Source organism: Chrysochloris asiatica, unplaced genomic scaffold (genome assembly GCF_000296735.1).
Source record: "Chrysochloris asiatica unplaced genomic scaffold, ChrAsi1.0 scaffold00036, whole genome shotgun sequence".
Taxonomy (NCBI): domain Eukaryota; kingdom Metazoa; phylum Chordata; class Mammalia; order Afrosoricida; family Chrysochloridae; genus Chrysochloris; species Chrysochloris asiatica.
The window spans coordinates 20,967,338-20,990,244 of record NW_006408554.1 but is presented as its reverse complement, the minus strand read 5'-3'; the positions used below and the strand labels follow the sequence as shown (position 1 = coordinate 20,990,244).

Genomic DNA, 22,907 nt, shown 5'->3' with positions numbered 1-22,907 from the left:
TCCTTTTTTTTTTTTTGTATAAAGTGACTGACTTTTTCTTTTGGTTTTGAAATCATTTCTAGTTTACAAAAGAGGTTTCATAGCAGTACCAAGACCTCTGTATTGCACTCAGGGTTGACTAGTTGTCTCAGTAGTGTCCTTGAAGCAGGGATCCAGCTCTAGACCCATACCCTGCTCCCAGCTGTCACTCTGATTTCTTTCCACCTAGAACAACATCCTGTCCTGGTCTCTCCTATCCTTTGACCATGACATTTTGAAGATGGAAGGCCAATCCTTTTGTTGAACACCTGTCCATCACCAAGCCCTGAGTAGCCTAGGCTGTACTCTTTGGCAAGAATGTCACAGCATCGTGCTGTGACAGCCTATTAGCTGTCCTGTGATTTTTACCTGGGCTTTGGAGGGAGACAAAGTTTTGTCCCTCATCATGCTGCTGTTGTTGTTGTTATGTGCCGTGGAGTCGATTCCGACTCATAGCGACCCTATACAGGGTTACCGAGACTGTAAATCTTTACGGGAGCAAACAGTCTCATCTTTCTCCCGCGGAGTGGCTGGTAGTTTCGAACTGCTGACCTTGCGGTTCATGGCCCGATTCGTAACCACTAATCATACTGTTACCCACTAGTTTTTCTTTAGTTTTGATTGCTGGCTCTTTTCTAAATTTATTATTATGGTGCTGTTTACAAAATGGTAGTTTTCTCATTCGTTACTTCTTCACATATTATTTGGCTGTCTTCTGTAAGAAAGAATTTTCTCATCATCATTATTTAATTTAATACTCATAGAATCCAAAATTTGGACAACAGGTGTCCCTTCAACTGGTTTCCTATAGTCAGGTACACACAACGTCTCGTCTATCTCTAGTTCTACACTGTAGACATATAAACAGTGATATTGATTACATTCTTCAAATTGTGCCACCATTCTTTCTGTTTTTTACGTAATTATACTACAACCATTAACATACAAGAGGCTTCAAAACGTTAGTGGAGAAATTCAATTACCGTCTTTATTCAAGTTTTTATTGTGAATTCATTGAAGGTTTACAGGGTAGATGATCATTTTTATATTCAACAATCATATTTTGTTTCATTGCAATGATTATAATCCCCTTTAATAGTTAACAATATTTACCTCTGTTCCTTTTTTTTTTTTTTGATGTACATATACAAAACAGAAAATATATATTCATTTAAATATCCAAAGGGCACTTTTTTTTTTTAATAAAAAGATAAAAAAGTATGTCATAAACTTTAATAACATGTCTATATAAAAATCACAAATTTTAACCAAAACACTTCATTTTCCAATGATGCACCATTACTGTTGTTACATTTAATGACTTTTAATTTTTCTGTAATTTTGGACCCCATAAAGGCAAAGTGAACAGCTACCATAAAGATGAAATGTATTGATACTTAAGGAATACAGTCAAGGATGGGACAAAATTTTCCCATCTTCAAGAAAGACGTGGTCTCTGTTGAGCTTGACAAATGGGACTGGGACTGTAATACATAAAAGGCAACTCCTGTTGTAATGAGAAAATTAGTAAATGAGCTCACTGCCAAGAATACTTAACATACTCGGGTACTATGCCAACCCCAGACCTAAGAGAGATGCAAAGTCAGAAAAAGGAAAATAAGAAACACTCCTGCAATAATAAAAACCCCTTTTGTTATTCAAACTTTATTTCTCCTCTGCTGTTTCGATTTCTGAGTACATGCTGCATAGTGCTGCATTAGGCCGGCATACAAAAGCATCAGTTTCACTTCCTAACTCTGTTAGCTGTTCTAGAGAAGACACACAAGGATAGTGGTCTTTTAACATATCTGGTAATTTAGAAGTCTTATCCTGCAGACGCCGTGAACATCTCACTGGTGTTAGAAACTTCAGCTCTTTAAATATGGAATTTATTTCTTCAAGCTGAATCTTCTTTTTTATACTTTGCAAGTATGGCGTAGTAGATACATTAAATTTAATCAAGCAACTCTCCCTGGCTTCTTTATTGGGAGTTTTAACATTATAGGTTGGATCTGTTGTTTTGTCCTCTTGCTCTTTTTCACAATCAAGAAACCCTACACTTCTATGATGTTTATTTTCATTTTCTGCTTGTCTGGTTCAGGATCAACACCTGGGTTTTCAATGTTGATTTCGTGGACTTGTTTCTTTCGTTATACAAGCATCCTCAGTATTTTCTCCCAAATTAACTTTTTCTTGACTCTTCATTGTTAGAATATCTGCAATTGCATGTCGCATCTCTTCAATAGGCTGCACCCCTGCCAGGATGGCCTTTTCATAGATGGCAATAATATTTTCAATAGGACTTGTGATTGGTTCAAGACGTGCAAGACACACCCAATATTTAACAAGTTTTGTAACATCTGGAATATTTTTAATCATGTCATTCAGTGTGGCCAGTATTTCCTCTTTTGGGCATCCCTCATTAATCAGGTTCAGGCAATCAGAAAATGTCTTGTTTACTTTTTCAGTAAATAATCTTTGTTCATCTTCTTCTGCCATGGTGGTCCAGAAGGACCTGACTGGGTTTCCATTTTGTTCACCTTCCGGCTCAGGCTGGGTAACTACTGAGCTAGGAAGCCTTTTCAGCACTCTCCCTTTACCAGCTTTCCACTCAGTCAGATGAGCTGTTCTTTGTTCTGCAGTTTCTTTGGGATGAGCAGATTTATTACTGACATTTGTCTTTGCTTCTATAGTATGTCTTCGCTGGTTGGTGGTTTTTGACTTTTCTATCAATTTGATATTAGAAGATGAGGCCAGCCTGGTTCCATTTTCGGATGCTATGCTTTTTGATTGTGTCTCACTTCTTTTTATGTCCTGAGAAGAACTGGTTTTGACAGTAGATATATTAGTTTTTAATTGAACTAATTCTTTTCTATAAGGCCCTTTCTGAACTGTAACATTGGCAGAGGTTCTGATGATGCTTTGTTTCTGCTTGTCTTGGCCACTGTCGTGGTGGTTTCTAATAGGAGGTTGCACAAGTTTGTTCTGAGATGCACTGCTTCTAATTTTAGTGATGGTTGTCACATTTGGGTCTCTAGTACTTTTCACTGGTACACTGCTCATGGTCAGAGGCTGAGGTTTGCTGGCATTAGGCACATTAGTTGAAAGTTTCTTGTTTGCTGTAGAACTCTCATCTTTGACTTGTAGAGGTTTTCTGAATGAATTAATCTTTGACTCAACAACTTTCCCACGATAAAATCCAAGCACAGGTTTCTTGGGCACCATAACATCTTGCTTTGGTTTTTCTATAAGCATTAATTTTTCTTTAAAATTTTTTTTAAGGTGAAATGTCTGATTAAGTTGAATTTGGGGATCATCTTTAATTAGTACAAATGACAGAGCTTGATTACGCATATCAAGCGTTAGAGTTGAATTGGTTAATTCACTAGAATTTAAAGGAATTTAATTTTTTTCCATCATGTTATTTTTCTTCCATGTAGGTCTACTGGCATTTTCTTTACCAGCAGCCATTTTTGTTTGATGTTTCAGAATGTTCGTCCCTTCTTAGACCTGGTCCTCAGGTGTCATCACTCTCTTGTTTCTGCTCCTGTGGACGAGGGCCTCTGGCTCAGTGGTAGCTGCAGTCAGGATTCTTTGCACAGTCTGGGGCGAAGGCCTCACTTCTCAAGTGTGACCGCTTCAAGTTCCCATGGAAAAAACACACAGCACTCTACATGCCTCCACTAACTTTGCTCTTAGACTGCTCAGGGCACTTTTTTTTTAAGGGAAAAATCTTTTCTTTTTTTTACATCAGATTCCTTTTTTTTTTTTTTTTTATGTTTTTAATTGTGGATTGAGTGAAAGCTTACAGGTCAGATCACCAGTTTTACATTCAACAAATCATACACCTTGTCTCATTACAATGATTATAATCCCCTCCATGTACCATCAGTTAACAGTATTTCTATCTATTCACTTTAGCTCTTTTTTTTTTAAACATTCAGGAATATATAGTAATTTACACCACCAAAGGCCACATTCTGCATATCTGCTTTCTGGCCACCAGCTCTTAGTCCCTCTCTTCCCATGAATCTAGAGTCCTCAGCTGCTCTGTCTCTCTATGCCATCGCCTCATACACCATCTCTGCTATCGCCACTTTCTGTTTAAGATCCCATGCTCCATTCATGCTTTTCTCTGTTGATAGAGCTAGGGTCCTTTGTTCCTTAAATGAAAAATTAACAAATCCCCCCTTTTAGTTACACATCTACATTTACAGCTGTGACAATCACAATTAGTCATGATAACAGTTACTCACTTTTGAATCATAAGAATCTTAGCCCCATCTCTTTTCACCAGACCCATCTAGACAAGATGAAAACTATTCAGTGCGGATTCTTTTTTCCCCAAAGGGCACTTTTTGCAAGCCAGCCTCCTGTCCACAGACACACAGCTTTTCTCAGTTCATGGGCCTAGAGTCCTCAGCTGCTCTGTCTCTATGCCATCGCCTCAGACACCATCTCTGCTATCGCCACTTTCTGTTTAAGATCCCATGCTCCATTCATGCTTTTCTCTGTTGATAGAGCTAGGGTCCTTTGTTCCTTAAATGAAAAATTAACAAATCCCCCCTTTTAGTTACACATCTACATTTACAGCTGTGACAATCACAATTAATTGTTATAACAATTACTTACAATTTAATCATAAAATCCTATTCCCATCATTATCAGATGTATCTGAAAAGGAAAACTATTCAGTGGGAATTCTACCTTACCCTCCTCATTCTGAAACTAAGTACACTCACAAAAGCTTGTAAGCGAGCCACTTCATACCTTTATAGACCTCCATTTTTGATAGCCAGTGTCTAAGTTGTCCATCCCTATCAACCAAGTGCACTGAGGAGAAACGCTTGATCCTTGCTAGGAAGAATCGTTCCCTTTCAGTTGGAATTTTGAGCAACTGAATCCATAAGCAAAGGTCCACTTCATCAAATTGTAGCTATTTAGACTTACTTCCTATTTCAGATTTCTTTATATTCATCTGATCAAGTTCTGGTCAGCAAGCCATCCAATCTAGGTCAAATGGGTACTGTCTGCAACATTGGGAGTTCTTGAGCGGCTCCCCCCCCACTTCAGACCAGCTTGCCTCTTCACTCTCAACTCTAGCCCCTAGTGGCTAGGTTAGTGCCTATGGGCTCAGGAGTTCACATGACTCCCTAAACATCAAACAAGGCAGCCCTGCCTCTTGTCTCATCTCAAGGTTAACAGGTATCTATGGAACATGGCTGAACTCAGCCCATGTCTTCATTGCCGCACATCCCCCATTTCCATTCACAAGTGGACTAGTGAACATACAAGACTGTTCATGTGTTCCCTTTGAGTTTCAATTTTACAGGGGGGTTTACCCCGATGGGCTTGACTTCTCTTGCCTTGATAGCTCCAAGGCAAACAGCTTGCTTGCTATTCTAACAGCCAGTCTGCTTTTATTATGCTGGTCTTTCTTTTAAGAAATACCTTCTGTTCCTTTAACTATTCCAAATTTGTAGGCATATCTTTTTAGTGGGTATGCCCTACCTCAGAAGGTTCTGGGTAGGGCTCAGGATTGTACCTGAGGCCCCATATTCCACAAAGGCTTAACAAGAAACCTATTTCAGTGAGAAAAATTTAATTTCCCTTTTAGCTAACCCAGTAAGTTATAGGCTGAAAATGGCCTTGTAAGTTTAATGTAATCATAATTTCCAATATTCCTTTCTATCACACTTAAATGTCTATTTTACCATAGAAGGCTGGGGAAACCAGTATCCACAAGACAGTCAAGCACCTTAACATTATTTCCCCTCCTTTACCCAATCAGATTATGTCTGGATCCCTGTCTCACCGAGCCCTGTTGTTCTAAGATTGTGTGTACATCACTATATACCTCTATCCCATTTAGCCCATGCATACCTCCCTAAGTCTTTCCCTGTCGTCCTTGTTCATCTACCCACCCTCTACCTTCTTAAGTATTGCCCTCCCACTCCTTGTATATTGCCCTCCCTGTCACCTGAGCTATCATTTGTCTATCCCCTAACCTTTGAGTTACTGTCCCTTCTCCCCCATACCTGATAACCATCAAAGAATTTTTTTTTACTTTGAAGATCTTTTCTTAAGCTTTTACAATAATGGTCTTATGCAATAATTGCCCTTTTGTGACTGACTAATTTCATTCAGCATAATGTCCTCTAGGTTCATCCATGTTATGAGTTTTGCAGCTTCATCGTTATTCTTCCAGGTAGCATAATATTCCATTGTGTGTGTGTGTGTGTCAAAGTCTGTTTATCCATTCTTCCATTGATGGCCACTTAGGCTGCCACCATCTTTTTTGCTATTGTGAATAGTGTTGCAATAAGCATTGGTATGCATATATCTACTTATGGTCTGGCAGATATTTCTTGTGGGTATATACCAAGTAGAGGAATTGTTGAACCATGAGGTATTTCTATTTCCAGCTTTCTGAGGGAGCACCATACCATTTTCCAGAGTGGTTGAACCAATTTGCAATCCCACCAGCAAAGAAGGAGGGTCCCAGTCTGTCCACACCTTCGCCCAGCATTTGTTGTTTTCTGTTTTTTTGAACTTTACTGTTAATACTGATATGAGATGATATCTCACTGTTTTGGTTTGCATCTCTCTAATGGCTAATATTGTGAACATTTCTTCATATGTTCGTTGGCTGCCTGAATGTTTTGCTTGGTGAAGTGTCTCCATTATCTTTTCATTCCATTTTCCCACAAACTTTTAAAGTCCCTTGTACAACCAATGCATTCTAAACAAAACCTCCACTTTCCCCCTCCCTTTCACTCCTTTAGTTCCTATATAGAAATATGTATTGGTTAACATCCATTCAGATAGTGTTTGACCACATATATGTCCATGGTTCAGTAGCTTGTTTGGTTAATGTTTTATTGTGAATTATGTGATAGTTTACATGGCAATAGCTTGTTTTATAAAAAAAGAAAGAGAGAGAAAGAAAGAAAAAGAAAGAAAAGCAGATCTCTTTTTCTTGGTATTTCCCCTTAGCCATTCTGAAGACTCCAAACCCAGACTTTGGCAGCACTGGACCATGAGGTGGGTGGAGCAAGCGATTTTGTTGCAAACCTTTGGACTTGGTCTGGTAGCCTGGTGCAGCAGTGGTCTGGTTAGTGAAAGTGGAGGTTCAGCAAAAAAGAGGAAAACCACCCTCACCATGATAGAGTGACACAGTGACAGCAACAGTGGGCTCAAACAACAGCAATTGTGTGGATGGTGCAGGACCGGGCAGGGTTTCGTTCTGTTTGTGCATAAGGTCACTATGAGTTAGAACCGACTCAAAGGCACATAGCACCCTAACAGAAACTGTGTAAAAAGCTATGCCTGAGAGAATTTTCCTTGCAATAATTTTATTATTTTAATCTTCATGTTTAGGTCCTTAATTCATTTAAAAATTTTTTTCATGTGAGGCATACACCTTGTTTCATTTTTCTGCCTGTGGAAATCCAAGTTTTCTAACACTGTTTAATGAAAAGACTGCTTTTCCCATCAAGTAGACTTAGCATCTTTGTCAAAAATCAGTTCACCAATAAATGGGTGGGTTTACTTGTGAACTATTAATTCTATTCTTTGGTCTTTGTGTCTCTTATTATACTAGTTCTAGGCTGTTTTGATTACTGTAGTTGTGTAAAGAAAACTTTTAATGAGCAAGTGTGGCTTTTTCTTCTCTTTCAACTTTAGCTAATCAGTCTTCTGCCATTCCATATAAAGTTCAGAATTGGTTTTTCTATTTCTGAAAATAAGTCTGTTGCTATTTTCATCAGGATTCTATTGAATCTATGAATTGCTTTGTGCAATACTGGCATCTTAATAATACTAGTGGGAGAAAGATGAGACTTTCTCCTCCCACTAAGATGTAAAGCCTCAGAAACCCCATGTTGTGCTACTGAGTCGGAACCCACTTCGCGACACTCAACAGAAACAACAGTATTGAATTTTTCTGTCAAGGAACATGGAACATCTTTCCGTTTAGTTAGGTAGTTTTTAAATTATTTCAGCAGTGTTTTGTAATTTTCATTGTATAACTCTAACATTCTGGGCAAAATTTATCTTTAGTTATTTTATTCTCTTACATGCTATTGTAAATAGAATTGTTTCTCAAATTTTTCTATCGGATCTCTCATTGTTGGTGCATAGAAATCCAATTGATTTTGTTTGTTGACCTTGCACCCTGGTACTTGGCTAAATTCCTCTATTAAGTCTAGAAGTTTTCTTGTAGCCTTTGTGTGTTTTTTTTTTTTTTTAATGTAGAGGATTATGTTATCTGTGAATAGAGATAATTTTACTTCTTTTTAATATGGATTCCTTTCCTTTCTTTCTTTTTGCTCTGGTTAGGACATCTGATATAATATTGAATAGAAATAGTGAGAGCAGGCGCACTTGTGTTGTTCATGATTTTTAGGGGAAATCTCAATCCCTCTCCATTAAGTATAATGTTGGCTGTTGGTTTTTCATGTATACCATGAGTCATATTGAAAAACTTCCCTTCTATGCTGTCTTCTTGAGGGTTTTCATCAGTAAAGCATGTTGGGTTTTATCCGATTCTTTTTTCTGCACACGTTATAGATGATAATCTTCTTTCCTTTGTTATATTGTGCGTGGTGCATTGATTTCCTAATGTTGAACCATTCCTACATTCTTGGAATAAATCCCACTTGGTCATGTTGTATGGTTCTCTAAATGTGCCAGGATTCTGTTCATTAGTATTTTGTTGAGCTATTTTGTATTTAGAGGTCTTTAAAGAGTTCACAGAAAAATTCCATTATCTTTCAGTTCAGTTTTTATGCAGACTTTTCGAAGTTCCTTTGTATTGGCCTGTGGTTTTTTCCTTTTCTTGTGGCATCTTAATTTCATTTTGGTATCAGGGTATGTTGTCTTCATGGAATGATTCAGGGTCTATTTCTTCCTTCTCTATCTTTTGGAAGAGTTTAAACAGGATGCACTGGACTACTCACTACAAGGTTGGTAATTCAAACCCACCAGCTGCACCTCAGAAGCCCTATATAGGGTCACTGTGAGTCAAAACGAACTCTATGACACTGAACAACAGTTTAACAACAACAAAATAAATTCATCTTTAAATGTTTGCCAGAATTCTTTGGTGTTGTGAGTTGCTTGACTGCTGATTCAGTCTCCTTATTTATGAATGTACTGAGAGTTTCTGTTCCTCTTGAATGAGTTTGGGCAGGTTGGTTTTTAAAATATTTTCATTGGGCAGTGATTTATAGTTTTCTGTATATAGGACTTTTACCTTCCTGGTTGACTTTTTCCTTGCTATTTTATTCTTCTAGATCCTATTGTTAATGGTAATATTTCCCTTTTCTCTTGCAGATTAATGTTTAGAAATTATATGAAATTTTGTGAATTGACCTTGTACCCTGCCACTTAGATAAATTTAGTTATTTTTAATTGCTTTCTTTTGTATTCTTTGGAGTATTCTATGTATACAGTCACACCATCTATGAAAAGGACTCCTGATGTGGCGCTGTAGGATCAGCACTGGACTGTGAACCACAAGGTCAGCAGTTCAAACCCTCCAACTATTCCTCAGCAACCCTAGACAGGGTTGTTCTGAGTCAGAACCAACTCAATGGCATTTAACAACAACAATACTAAAAGGGATAAATAATTTTACTTTCTTCTTCCTTATTTGGATATCTCTTACTGTTTTGTTTTCCTGAACGGTGTTAAACAGCAGTGGTGAGAATGGGCATTCTTGTCTTTTCCCTTATCTTAATAGGAATGCTCGTTGTATCCTCCATTGAGTATGTTGTTGGCTGTGGGTTTTTCTCAGATGCTCTTTATTATACTGTGGAGTGATCCCTTCTATCCCTGTCTTGTTGAGTGTTTTTTTCTTGAAAGGGTGTTCATGCATTCATTTGACATGTGTTTATCCTTCTTTGGGCCCTTGTTTGAGGATGATCTTCCTGCTAAGGCCAGAAATGGTTCTGGAACTGGCCATTTCTCTGTTGAGCCCTATTTCTTTGGGTGGGAGTGGTGAGAGACTATTTCCCGATCTAGAGCACAGAGACAAGAAATAGATACACATTTATATACACATGCACATATCCCTGGCCATACTTGTGATTGTATTTATTTATGTATTTATCTATTTATACAATAATAACCATGAGTTCACAGAGGTACATCTGATTCTAAAACTAGGATCTCTTCTGAATGTCTACTTTCCAGTATTTTCACATGGTTTGTCTTGTTCCTCATTGGGCAGACAGGATTTGGATGTGACCACAGAAAATTCCCATGCACATAGTGGCCAGGTATGGCCACACATACCTTACTGAATAGACAGGACTCAGGTGTGACTACAGAGTGTCTCTGGGTACAAGGCTTTGTGGTAAAATACTTATATATTCCTGATTGTAAGGAAGACACCAGGTTCTGCTAATTTTTGAGATGTTTAATAAGAACATATGCTGAGTATGATTTATGTTACTGCTAAATTATCTTTTTTATGTAAATATTGTTATGTGCTATTTCTTAAAAACCTTGATGTCACATACATGTGGATTCTTAGCCAAATACTTCACATTCCTGCATTCTCCCATCTTGGTAGGATCATCAGGAGCCCGTGGGCCAAGATGAGTTCATGGAGCTAGAGATGGATGAGCTGAACCAGCATGAGTGCATGGTCCCTCTGACAACCCTGGTCAAGCATATGCATAGAAGCCAGATTACCACGAAGGTGGAGGAGGTACTTTCCCTCAAAGATCATCTTATCTTTCGTCATACTTTCCTATTAAGATGAACTTTTGATCTTGAAGACTAAACCCAATTTGAAATCAAATAAACACAATTTTGTGTTATTTCATCCTACTTTAAGGCGCTCTGGTAGCGTAGTGGTTATAAGTTGAGCTGCTAACCACAAGGTCACAATTTCAAAACTACCAGCTACTTCCTGGAAGAAAATGAGGCTTTCTTCTCCCATAAAGATTTACAGCCTCATAAATCCTATACAGGGTTGCTGTGAGTCGGAACCGACTCGATGGCACTTAACAACAACAACAACATTTTACTCTGCAGTTACTGTTTTTTGTAATTTCAAAATAGGAATCAGCTTCTAATTCTAGTTTTGTAAGATAATTTTCAATGTTTTATTTCAGGGTTCAGTGCCAAGCAGTCTTCCTCACTGGATGAAATTTCTTCATGATAAACTTGCAAATATATCAGTACCATTAAATATCCGTCTCTTCTTAGCCAAACTTGTTATTAATGCAGAAGAAGTGAGTAATTTAGCATTTCTTTGAAAAAATTCTTTGCAATTATGTGCAGCTATGTAAAAAAGAAACCAATGAAAGAAGATGTTTAGAGATTGAGCGTATCATTTTTGTTTGAATTCATCAGTCGCCTGTATGTATCTACTTGTTTCGCACTAAGTAAATTAACTTCTATTGAGTTAGAAATGATGTTTTATAAACACATGTATTGGTAACTTAGCTGCCAGCTTTTCTTGTTCATTATAGCAAAGACATTTGTTGAAAAATATGTCTTTGAATGCTGTAAAATATAGCAGACTCTTAGATGGTTGCTAAGTTACCAGTTTGTCCACATAAATAACCAAGTTGAGTACAAGTACCTTCTAATGAAGAAGGGTAGGACTGGTTTTCTAGAGGGCCCTTGAGCAAATTGTGAAGTGGATGGGATGTTGCATCCCAAGTGGAGGCTCAGTATGAAAGCAGCCCTTGGGGGAACCATGAGACAGACAGGCAGGCTGTGTGATCGGTCTCTCTACCGCAGGCCCTGGTTCCTCAGGACCATAGAAAGGACTGTCCTCAAAGTAGTAGGGAGCACCTCATGAGTGTTAGGTAAGCTTTGCCAGATACAACAGTTATCTAGATGGTACTGAAGGCAGAGTTGAGCCTGGAGACGAAGTGGAATTATGAGGTAGCAGTTTTGCTTAGGTCCGAGATGTGAGACTGCAGCTGAGCAGAATCTAAATAGAGATGTTGGGGAAGTATTTTGGGCCTGCATTCCTTGGTATTGCTTGATTTCTAGGTTATACTCCAGTATGTGCTAGTGTCATAGGTTTTTCAGTGATTTTTTTTTTTTTTTAATTTTTTATTGTGAATTATGTGATAGTTTACATGGGAGAACATTAGCTTTACATTCATCCTATCGTATATCATTTCATTGCCATGATTATAATCCCCTCCATTCATCATCAAACAACCAAAGGGTATATATACCTCACAAGGCTGCCCCTCGGTCGTCAGCACACACCCCTTTCCCTCTCTGGGTGTAGAGTCACCAGCCATTCTATCTCTCATCATTGTCTCTGCCTCAATCTCTGATGTCACTGCTTCTTTGGGTAGGGTCCCACACTCCACTCTTCTCCCTTGATGGTCCCTGGGACCTCCGCTCCTGGACTGCAAAGTCAACCACGAAATCAACCACTCCCCTCCTTTTGCTACAAAACGTCTACCTTTACATTTCCAACCCTCACAGTCAGTCCTGATAGCAATTATTCACTGTTGTGCTACATGAGTGCTATACCCATTTTCCTTCATCAGCCCCGCCCAGATAGATTGGATACTACTCAGTGGAGAGTCTACCTTCCTCCCCGTTCTCTGGATCTAGGATCAGCGATTTCTTGATAAGAGGGTCTGGCTCCGGTTTGACAGGAATCCAGAGCTATGTGGGAACACTTACATGTCTTAGGAGCCACCAGGCAGGAGTTGCAAAGAAGATGGTTTTGACAGTCCATGAGCTATGCAGGAAGATATTTAGAAATTTTATTTACATTGACTTTTATAATTGCAAACTTAAAATTTATTTTTGTGTTATATTTTGATAATATTGTAAACAGATTCAAATACATAACTTAGAAACAAATAGTTGTTACAAGGGGAACTAAAAAAATTTATGGAAAAATTTCATTATCTTTGAACTGAATTTTTCCACAAACTCTTTAAGCTCCCTCATATATAGAATGTGCATTTCCACCCCCATGATGGAACTCATGATTCGAAACCACAGAAATTTAAGCTACAATAGAAAAGTAATCCTTGAGAAACTATGTGGGATAAGAAATAAGAAGGAAGGTAAATGTTATGAAGATGTGTAGCTTGAGTTGTACTTTAGTCTGTCCTTTGCATCAGAATGACATTTAGTTGAAATTTCTAATAAATAAGTAAATAAATAGAATTTAGTCTATAGTCACATTTTCATTAGATTCAGAGATCTTGGTATATGGAGTCTAAGCAAAATGACTTCTGCAATATAGAAAGAGATTTCAAAGACATTAGACATTTATGTTCTCCTTCATTTTTATGTCTTCATTTTCATCTGTTTTAAGCGTTTTCATAAAATAACAGTAGGATTCTCTAGAGCTGCATATTACTCAGATAGGATGGAGAGGGTTGAAGTGGAACACTTTTATTTGATCCCTGTGAGCATTACAATATCAGAAAGGTTTTTAGCAAAGAAATGATCTAGAAAAATGCACATACACTGAATTGTGGTTTTAATGGAAATAAAAGTAGATTCTCTAATCTCATTAAGCAGGGAAATTATTGGAATTGATATTTGTCTTGTATCTAGGTTGAGTCATCCAATAAATATTTAGCTGATGAAGAATATATTCCTGAATTCATATTTTGACTATTCAAGATAGATCTTTGACAACTGACTTAAATTCTCTTCTAGGTCTTTCGCCCTTATGCCAAACACTGGCTGAGCACCCTGCTGCAGCTGGTTGTTTCTGAAAGTAACGGAGGAGAAGGAATTCACTACATGGTGGTTGAGATAGTGGTCACTGTTCTGTCATGGACAACAGTAGCTACTCCTGTAGTAAGAATTGATTGTCTCTTATGTGTTGTCATAGATTGTCTGTACCATTGCTTTTCCCACCACAGTTCTGTTTGGGTTGTGTAAAACATTTTAAAATTAGGAATAGCTTAATCTTATGTTTAACATCTAAATGGAGCTTACAGAATAATCAGTTCGATGATTTTGTTATCAGAGAATACTTGCTTTCCTTAGAAAGTATGTTTTATAATCTGACATTACAGGGAAATGAAATTGTCAGTTAAGATTTGCCTGTAGGAGTTCTGGTGTGGCACTGTGGGATAAAGCACTGGACCACAAGGTCGGTTTGAACCCCCCAACGTCAGCAGTTCAAACTCACCAGCCGCTTCTCAGAAACCTTATACAAGGTCACTATGGGTCAGAACAGACTCCAAGGCACTTAGTAACAACACTTTTTTTTTCTTTTGACATTGCTTCTTTTGTTGATGTTCTAGAGTGTATGATCCAAACTCAGAATTTTTAGCATTATTTGCTACATTGCTCTGGTGCTCCTATACTTATGGTGTATACTGATGTGGTTTTGTTTTGTCTGTTTTTCATAATTTTTTTTATTAAGCTGTCATATTTTTGTTTTTGATTTTGTTTGGTGTGATTACTTGCTACAGTCATAGAAACTAGACAACTGGTAAGTTAAATGATGTGTAAGTAGCTGTCTACAGCCGCTATGGTGCCGAACAGGTTTTAGCAGAGCTTCTAGGCTAAGACAGATTGGTATGAAAGGTCTGGTGATCTTTTTTAAAAAATTCTGATTCACATCAGTCTCATTTGTATCCCTCATGGGGATGATGTAGGTCTGGGTAGCCATGATCTTTTGTGCATGGGATTGTCATGCGTCAGGATCTCAATCAAAGACAACTAACAACAGCTCTGCTAGACCCTGAATGTCATGAGAACCTCTGCTATGACTGAGTATTTGGCATTTTGTTAACCAGCTCATTTCCTTCCTGAGCATTGGGCATGGCCAGTGTATGTGGAGCTGTCTGAAGAAGAGGCTGTGGTGTGGACTGAGCACATGGCATCCACTAGCCTGGGCTGTATGGAAGCGTGGTCCATTCTTTTAAACCCACTAGAAATAGTAATGTATCAAAATCTTCACATCAACTACCCTGTGAACAGCTATTATTAAACATACTATGTGTATTTACAGCCTCGGAAACCCTGTTGAGGGTCGCTATGGGTCGGAACCGACTCGACAACACTTAACAACAACAAAATGTGCACAGTAACACAAATTTAGATTTATTTCTCTCAAAGTGATAAAATCATTGATAATGTTCTTAGTAACATGAAATAATTAAGAGTTTAGATTAATTTAGGAACTGTTAGTGAAAAAATGTAGAATGTCTGATTTCTTTTATAAATGGACTTAATGGATTTGAAAAGTAGAATGCTGAATATTAATAGATAATTTGTATACCTTTTCAGGGGGTCCCTAAAGATGAGGTGTTAGCAAATCGATTGCTTCATTTCCTAATGAAACATGTCTTTCATCAGAAAAGAGCTGTGTTTAGACACAACCTTGAAATCATAAAAACTCTTGTTGAATGCTGGAAGGACTGCTTATCCATCCCTTACAGGTATACATTTACTAGTTTATGCAACATTGTTTAGAAATGTAGGTTAAAATGGAACATGTTACAGTATTATAATGAAAAGTTAATTGTATGAACTATGGATATGCACATAACTTGAACTAGAATCAATTTCTAAAGTATAATGTTACTACTAATCCTGGTGTGGTGCTATGGGTTAATAAGCTGGACTGCAAGGTTGCTTCGAACTTCAAGGTCAGTGGTTGGAGCTCACCAATAAAACCATGTCCTCCAAATTCTGATACTAGTAGTTTGTCTAGGCAGGATGGTAGCCATTGTTCTGCTATCAACTCCCCTGGAATCCCCCACATTGACTGCGCCAGGCTGGGCCCCCTGGGGGAACTGCCTGTCACTGTCTTGTGTCACTTCCCCTCACAGGTGGTAGGTCTCAAGGCCTGTTTGATTAATTTTAACATAAGCTGAACTAAGCTAACACTTCCCAAGAGGTTTTACTATTATTTTATTTATTTACTAACTAAAGGAGAATGTCAGCAGTTCAAGGTCACCAGCTGCTCCTTGGAAACCCTATTCAGGGTCACTATGGGTCAGGATCGACTCAACAGCATTTATAAACAACAACAAAGGAGAATGTGGGCAACTTATTCAAACATAAGAGATACAGAACTACCTGTAATACAAAATGAAAACAATGTGGATGAACAAGGGGAAGTTAGCAAACAGGTGGCTTATATGAGGGAAAGAAAAGTACTTCTTACCTTGAAATTTTGCTTGAGAAAATTTATAGATCCATTTGTCTTCCTGTTTCTTGCTTTACTATATGAAAAATTATTTTTTTTTTTTTTCTTTTGCACTTAAAATTTCAGGCTAATATTTGAAAAGTTTTCAAGTAAAGATCCTAATTCTAAAGATAATTCTGTAGGAATTCAATTATTAGGAATTGTTATGGCCAATAACTTGCCTCCATATGACCCAAAATGTGGCATAGAGAGTGTGAGGTAAGTAAAATTTTTGCTTTGTTTGTTTTTCTGGCTAAAATAGATCTAAATCAGATGCTGTATGATATAAATTTTGATAAATATAAGGACCAAAACATATGTGAAAATCTTTTTACCTAAAATTTAAATTTTGGGCTTAGAGTTCATTTGGAAGAGGAGTTTGCATGGTGTGAAGGAAGAAGTTAAACAGGCATTTTCAGTGTTTAACCTGAAAGTGGGACACCTGGTGTGGCACTGTAAGATAAGCACTGAACCACAAGGTTGATTTGAACTGCAAGATGGCTATTCAAACCCACCAGCCACTCCTCAGAAACCTACACAGGGTCTCAATGAGTCAGAACCAACTCAGTGGCACACTTAACAACAACAACAGCAACCTGAACGTACCGTCAGCTCAGCGAGAACATTCATTATAGCTGCTCATTTGCCATGGGGAGGACACACAGACATTCTGTTGCTCTGTCCTTCTGCTCCTCACCTGCACCCACCTCACTGCATACTGTTTGCCTTGCCTTTGGATCTATGGTGAGCGAACACTGCAGATGTGCTGATTCTTTCTCATCATTTCAATTGTTCTCTTGTAGTCCTCTAGTTAAATTAGAAACCCAAATCCTCTGCCATCTGATTGATTCTGACTCATAGATACTTATATAGGGTTTCCAGGATTACAAATCTTTATAATAACAGACAGATTCTGTTATCCTTCTCCCACAGAATAGCTGATGAGTTTGAACTACTGACCTTGTGGTTAGCAGCCCAGTGCCTAACAGTGCCACCAGCTTACAATACAAGGATTCAATGTATCATAATCTTTAGCACAGAATATCTCATTAGTGTCCTGTATGTTTTATGGTTTACAGCATTTTGTTATATTTTGGCTACTGTATATTTGCACCCCTGTGGGATTAAACAGCAGATTCATGGGCTTTACCTGGTTATGATATCAGACGCTTAAATACTTATCCACAGATGTTCTCTTACAAATAATTGCGGTCCTGTTTTATGTTACACATTTTCTCGATTTGTGCTATTAGTATAACGTAAGGAGGAAATTTGTTATATTATTATGTCAATCAACAGAATAGATTATTTTAAATGCTTGTTCCCCTTATATTTGTTGTAGATACTTTGAAATTTTGGTCAATAATATGTCTTTTGTGAAACATAAAGAGGTATATGCAGCAGCGGCAGAAGTTCTGGGGCTCACTCTTCGATACGTTACTGAGAAAGAAAAGGTGAGTGTGGTGTGCAATTTTACAATAAATGCTTAAATTTATTTTTCTGAATTTAGTGTGAATTTTGACATTTGAATCTTAAAATGTCCTTTACATTTTAAGGTATCACATTGGGCATTCTGCATTTATTAATATTATACATTGTATCTTATAGAGTGCTCAGTTTTTTTCAAAGAGGCCTTAACTGGACATTTCAAAATCGGCAATTTACCATTTATCATGAAAGTCTCTGGTAGCGTAGTGGTTACAAGTTGAGCTGCTAATCTCAAGGTTAGCAGTTTGAAACTACCAGCAGTTCTGTGGGAAAAAGATGAGGCTTTTTGCTCCTATAAAGCTTTATAGCCTCAGAAACCCTATACAGGGTCACTATGAGATGGAACCAACTCCATGGCACACTACCACCACCATCATCACCTTGAAATTATTCAGTTAGTTTTCACACCTCTGAGCCTGATCTCAGGTTTCATTTTAGAGAACAATGGTTCTAATAGAAATCTACTATGATTAGGACTTAGTTATCCTAATCAAATTCTCTTTTTCCAATTTTTAACGTAACAGAGCTGTTACACACAAGAAGGCCCAATCAAAGAAATTTTCAAAGGCTTTTTTACACTACCTACTCCCCAGGATTGTGAAAAGAATGTAGTGAAAAAATTTAGTGCAGTACACATTCAGAGGATTAAAATCCTCAGTAAAATGTAGCTATTGAAGTTTTGTGTATTATTGCGTGAACTAGTGCATTGTATAGTGTAACAGAATGGGCTCATTCAGCCACTGGCGTCTGCATCTATATTGGAGTCTGGACCACATGTCTATGAGCCTCCAAACCAGCTAGACTCTTGACTTCAGTCAAGGTCACCAGTGTGAGTGCTAAGTCTCTCAAGCATGATGGGTCATCCTCCTTCTTGCTCTTCTTTTGTTACCCTGCCTTCTTCAATACCCTCTTGGCATCCTTCCTTCTCATTGTTGTCATGAAGTAATATTTCTTGAGTCCACTCTATACAAATGATAGCTGTGTCAAGATTCTCTTCCTTAAAAGGTATTTCTTTCACATCCTTTTGTAGCCACAAAGAGACATCACTCTTGAGACGGAGCAGTTCACGTGGCCAAATGACAGGAGCCCGTGAAAGGTCTTAGCTCACTCTCTTGGATGCAGCTAAATAACCATGAAGTCCTAGGCAGGCAAGTAAAAGGGCCAGCTGAATTCAGCAAGAACTGAGATTAATTTAATCATTTGGTTTTGGTCAAAAGTTTCCTGACCTTCTCATTTATAATCCTGTTTTATAACTTGGTTTCTTTGCTTACTGTATTGTGACCATGCCAGTATATCATCAGATTAATACTTTCAATAAAAAAGATTTACATCTTATGAACCAGTGATACTGTTGTGACACTGTAGGATAAGAACTGAACCACAAGGTTGGTTTGATCCACAAGGTCGGCAGTTCAAACTCACCAGCCACTCCTTGGAAACTCTTTACGGGGTTTCTATGAGTCGGAAAGAACTCGACAGCACTTAACAACAACAACAACAACAATCTAATAATTAATAAAAATACTCTATAGGGGGTTTAAGTAATTGACATTTGTGGTTTAATGTTAATGATTTCCCTTGAGCATAGTATTAAAATAGCCTCATGTTGCTGTTGTTGTGTGCCATGGAGTTGGTTCTGACTCATAATGACCCTGTATAGCAAGGGTGGGGAACGGCCAGCCCAAGGGCTGTATTGTTGTTGTTAGGTACCTACTCATAGCGACCTTATGCAAAAGGCCCTCGAAATCATCTGGTTTGGTCCTGTCAAGGCAACCATAGTTCCAGCCATTACAGTTGTTGTTGTTCAGTGCCGTCGAGTCGGCTCCAACACATAGCGACCCTGTATAGTAGTATAAGTTAATTAAATGTTTGACCAAATATAGCAGACTCATTTTTAAGTTGATAATTTCGTATGGTCTGTGAATTGTGTTACCAATTTTGGCAGAAAAAAGGTCCCCCATCCCTGTTGTACATGGTTTCCAAGGAACAACAGTGAGTTTGAACCACCATCCTTACAGTTCAAGCTGACACTGTAGTAAAAAGCTATTCATCTAACCTTAGTGCCTTTTTAAGGAAAAGCTTGCATATTACATTTCTTTTCTTTTTGAGGAAGATGACCCTTAAGGAAGGAAGTGAGAATTTTCCTTTATTTAATTCCAGTAATATTTATTGAGAACTCTGTACTGGAGATACACTCAGTAGACATACTGAGTGCCTGTTTGTAGCGGCCTCATTTTGGTGAGGGACACAGACCACATACAAGTGAATATATTGTTAGACGTAACATGGAATTTAGAGAAATAAAGCAGGATTCACGACCACAGTGAGAGGGACGACAGTTTAGATAGTGTTGCTTGGAGATGCTGATCCTTTATTTATTTCTTTTACACTTTTCATTGTGAATTGGGTGAAGGTTAACAGAGCAAATCAGTTTTCATTCACTAATTTATAGACATACCATTTCATGTCACTGATTAGAGCCCCCGCAATGTAACAGCACCTACCTCACTTCTTCTTTCTGTTTCCCATTGACATTCTTCCTTCTTTTCTAACCCTTCCTGTATTCTGAACATCACTCTTGGGCAAATGCTACACTTTTGATCTCAAAGGTTTATTTTTCTAAGGAGAGTGTACTTACGTGATTATATTGTTTGCCTTATACACCATTTGTTGTTGGGCAGAAAATTAAGACATAGAGATGAGTTTACTTCCATGTTTGAAGGTGACTAAGGCCATAGTCTCGGGTTCTATTTGTCTCTATCTGGTGAGTAATCTTTTTTTTTTTCAATGATTTTGAGTTTTATTCCACAATTTTCTCCCATTCTATCCCAGACATTCTAATGTGATCCCTTTCTCAGTGGTCACATTAGTGGTAACCAGGCCCCATCTTGTTCTTGTGCCATGGTGTGGATGGACACTGTGGCTCACGTGGTCCATTATTCCATTAGAGTGATTGTTACCATGTGTCTTTGGTTTTCATCAGCCTTCTCTGCTCCTAACAGATCAATAGATGTACCTTAGATGGCCACTCACAAGCTTTTAAGATCCTAGTTGGTAATCATAAAAGTAGGATTTAGGACATTGTCTTTGTGGATTTTGTTATGCCAGTTAACTTTGCTGTCCCCCAAGACTATGGTCATGAGCCCCCAAGCCCAGTGCTCATTCTCTCAAGGTGTTTTGTTGTGACTATGAAGTTTTTACAACTTTCCGTCCTGTGTTCTCTACTATATTCATGGTTTTATTTGCAACATAAGTAAATAATATGTAGAAATATTCTCTGTCAAACCTACATAAATCTGTATGTGTAATCCCATTATCTTTTGCATACCTGTTCATTTTGTTTGTCTGTATAGGCATCCACTAGTAGACTATTGTTACTGCAGGCGTATATAATACTATTGAACTCTGTGGCCTCTAACTGTCACACTCCTCCCAATGGCTTGCTTTGCCTTCATAATTTTTTTCTGACCTCCTTCTATTAGATATGCTTCTCCCATCACCCAAGTTGATATGTGTGCACCTCTTATTAGTGATCTACCCTCTCTTCCCCTCCCACCCTGGTAACCATCAAATAATGTGTCTTTTTGTGTGAAAACTTTTTTTGAATTTTTATATAGTTTTTGTTGTAAAGTGTCGTAGAGTTGGTTTCGACTTACAGAAATCCTGTATCGGGTTTCCGAGACTTTAAATCTTTTGTGGGAGCAGAAAACCTCATATATAATCATTGTTGTTAGGTGCCATCAAGTCGGTACTGACTCATAGCAACCTTATGCACAGCAGAACGAAACACTGCCCCATCCTGGGCCAACCTCACTATTGTTGCCACGCTTGAGTCCATTGATGCTGCCACTTTGCCAATCCATCTCACTGGAGGTCTTCCTCTTTTTCTCTGGCCCTCCACCTTACCAAACATGATATCCTTCTCCAGCAACTGGTCCCTCCTGACAGTATGTCCAAAGTATGAGAGACGATGTCTGGCCATCCTGGCCTTCAAGGAGCACTCTGGCTGCATATATATCATATATAATAGTATATTATGTATGTATAACAGTAGTCTCATACAGTATTTATTCATTTGTGAGGACTTATTTTACCCAGCATAATGTCCTCCAGGTTAATCTGTATATAAGGTGTTTTATAGGTTCATCGTTACTCTTCAAGGTTGAGTACTATTCCATTGTGTGTATATACCATGATTTGTTGGTCCATTCTTCTGTTGATGTAAATTTAAATTGTCTCCTTCTTTTTGTTGCTATAAATGGTGCTATGATGAACATTTGTTGTTTGTTATTAACTGCTGTCAAGTCGGTTCTGATACATAGTGACCCTGTGTAGGATTTTTGAGGCTTTACATCTTTGCAGGAGGAGAAAGCCTCATCTTTCTCTGTTGAAGCAACTGATGGGCTCAAACTGGCAACTTGTGGTTCAAAGTCCAGTGCTTATCCTATGGAGCCGCATGGGGTGTATGCATCTACTTGTGTCATGTCTTTTATTTCTCTATGATATAAATCTAGTAGTGGGTTTGCTGGATCATATGGTATTCCTATTTCTCTTTTTAATGAAACACCTTATGGTTTTCCACAGTTGTAGTACCATTTTACAATCCCACTAGCAGCATTTGAGGGGTCCAGTTCCTCCACACCCTTGCCAGCATTTGTTGTTTTCCAATTTTTTGCACTCTTCTATTAATGATGGGGTGAGATGTTACCATATTGTTGTTTTAGGTTTACATCTCACTAGTGATTAATGATTAATTCCACCACTTGTCTGTCAGTTTGTCATATTCTGGTAGCTTATGTGTTGCTGTGATGGTGGAAGCAATGCCACTAGTATTGTAAATACCAGCAGGTTCACCCATGGTATACCAGTTTCAGAAGAGCTTCCAGACAAAGAAAAACTAGATAGAAGGGCAGGTGGACCACTTCTGAATGGTTAGCTACTGAAAATCTTATGACTTGTAGAAGAACACTGTCTGATATAATGCTGGAAGGTGAGCCCCTCAGGTTGGAAGGCACTCAAAATTTGACTGGGGAAGGACTACCTCCTCAAAGTAGAGTTAACCTTAATGATGTGTATGGAGGTAAACTTTTGAGACCTTCGTTTGCTGATGTGGCCCAGCACAAAATGAGAAGAAACAGCTGCAAACATCCATTAATAATCCAAACAGGGCATGTACAAAGTAGAAATCTAGAAAAATTGGAAGCTGTCATAAATGAAATAGAGCACATAAAGATCATATCCT

The 22,907-nt window shown here is 38.1% G+C and overlaps 1 protein-coding gene and 1 pseudogene across 1 annotated transcript in view; one reads left to right on the top strand and one right to left on the bottom strand.

The window, feature by feature from the left end:
* PRKDC (protein kinase, DNA-activated, catalytic polypeptide) overlaps positions 1–22,907 on the top strand; it is a 305,624-nt gene that overhangs the window by 126,590 nt on the left and 156,127 nt on the right. Inside the window, exons 48-53 of the mRNA XM_006860083.1 lie at positions 10,598–10,735; positions 11,145–11,264; positions 13,687–13,830; positions 15,274–15,425; positions 16,265–16,396; positions 17,520–17,631. Of these exons, the coding sequence (XP_006860145.1) occupies positions 10,598–10,735; positions 11,145–11,264; positions 13,687–13,830; positions 15,274–15,425; positions 16,265–16,396; positions 17,520–17,631 (798 nt within the window). The remainder of the gene's footprint in view (positions 1–10,597; positions 10,736–11,144; positions 11,265–13,686; positions 13,831–15,273; positions 15,426–16,264; positions 16,397–17,519; positions 17,632–22,907) is intronic.
* On the bottom strand, positions 1,684–10,589 carry LOC102821249 (annotated as a pseudogene).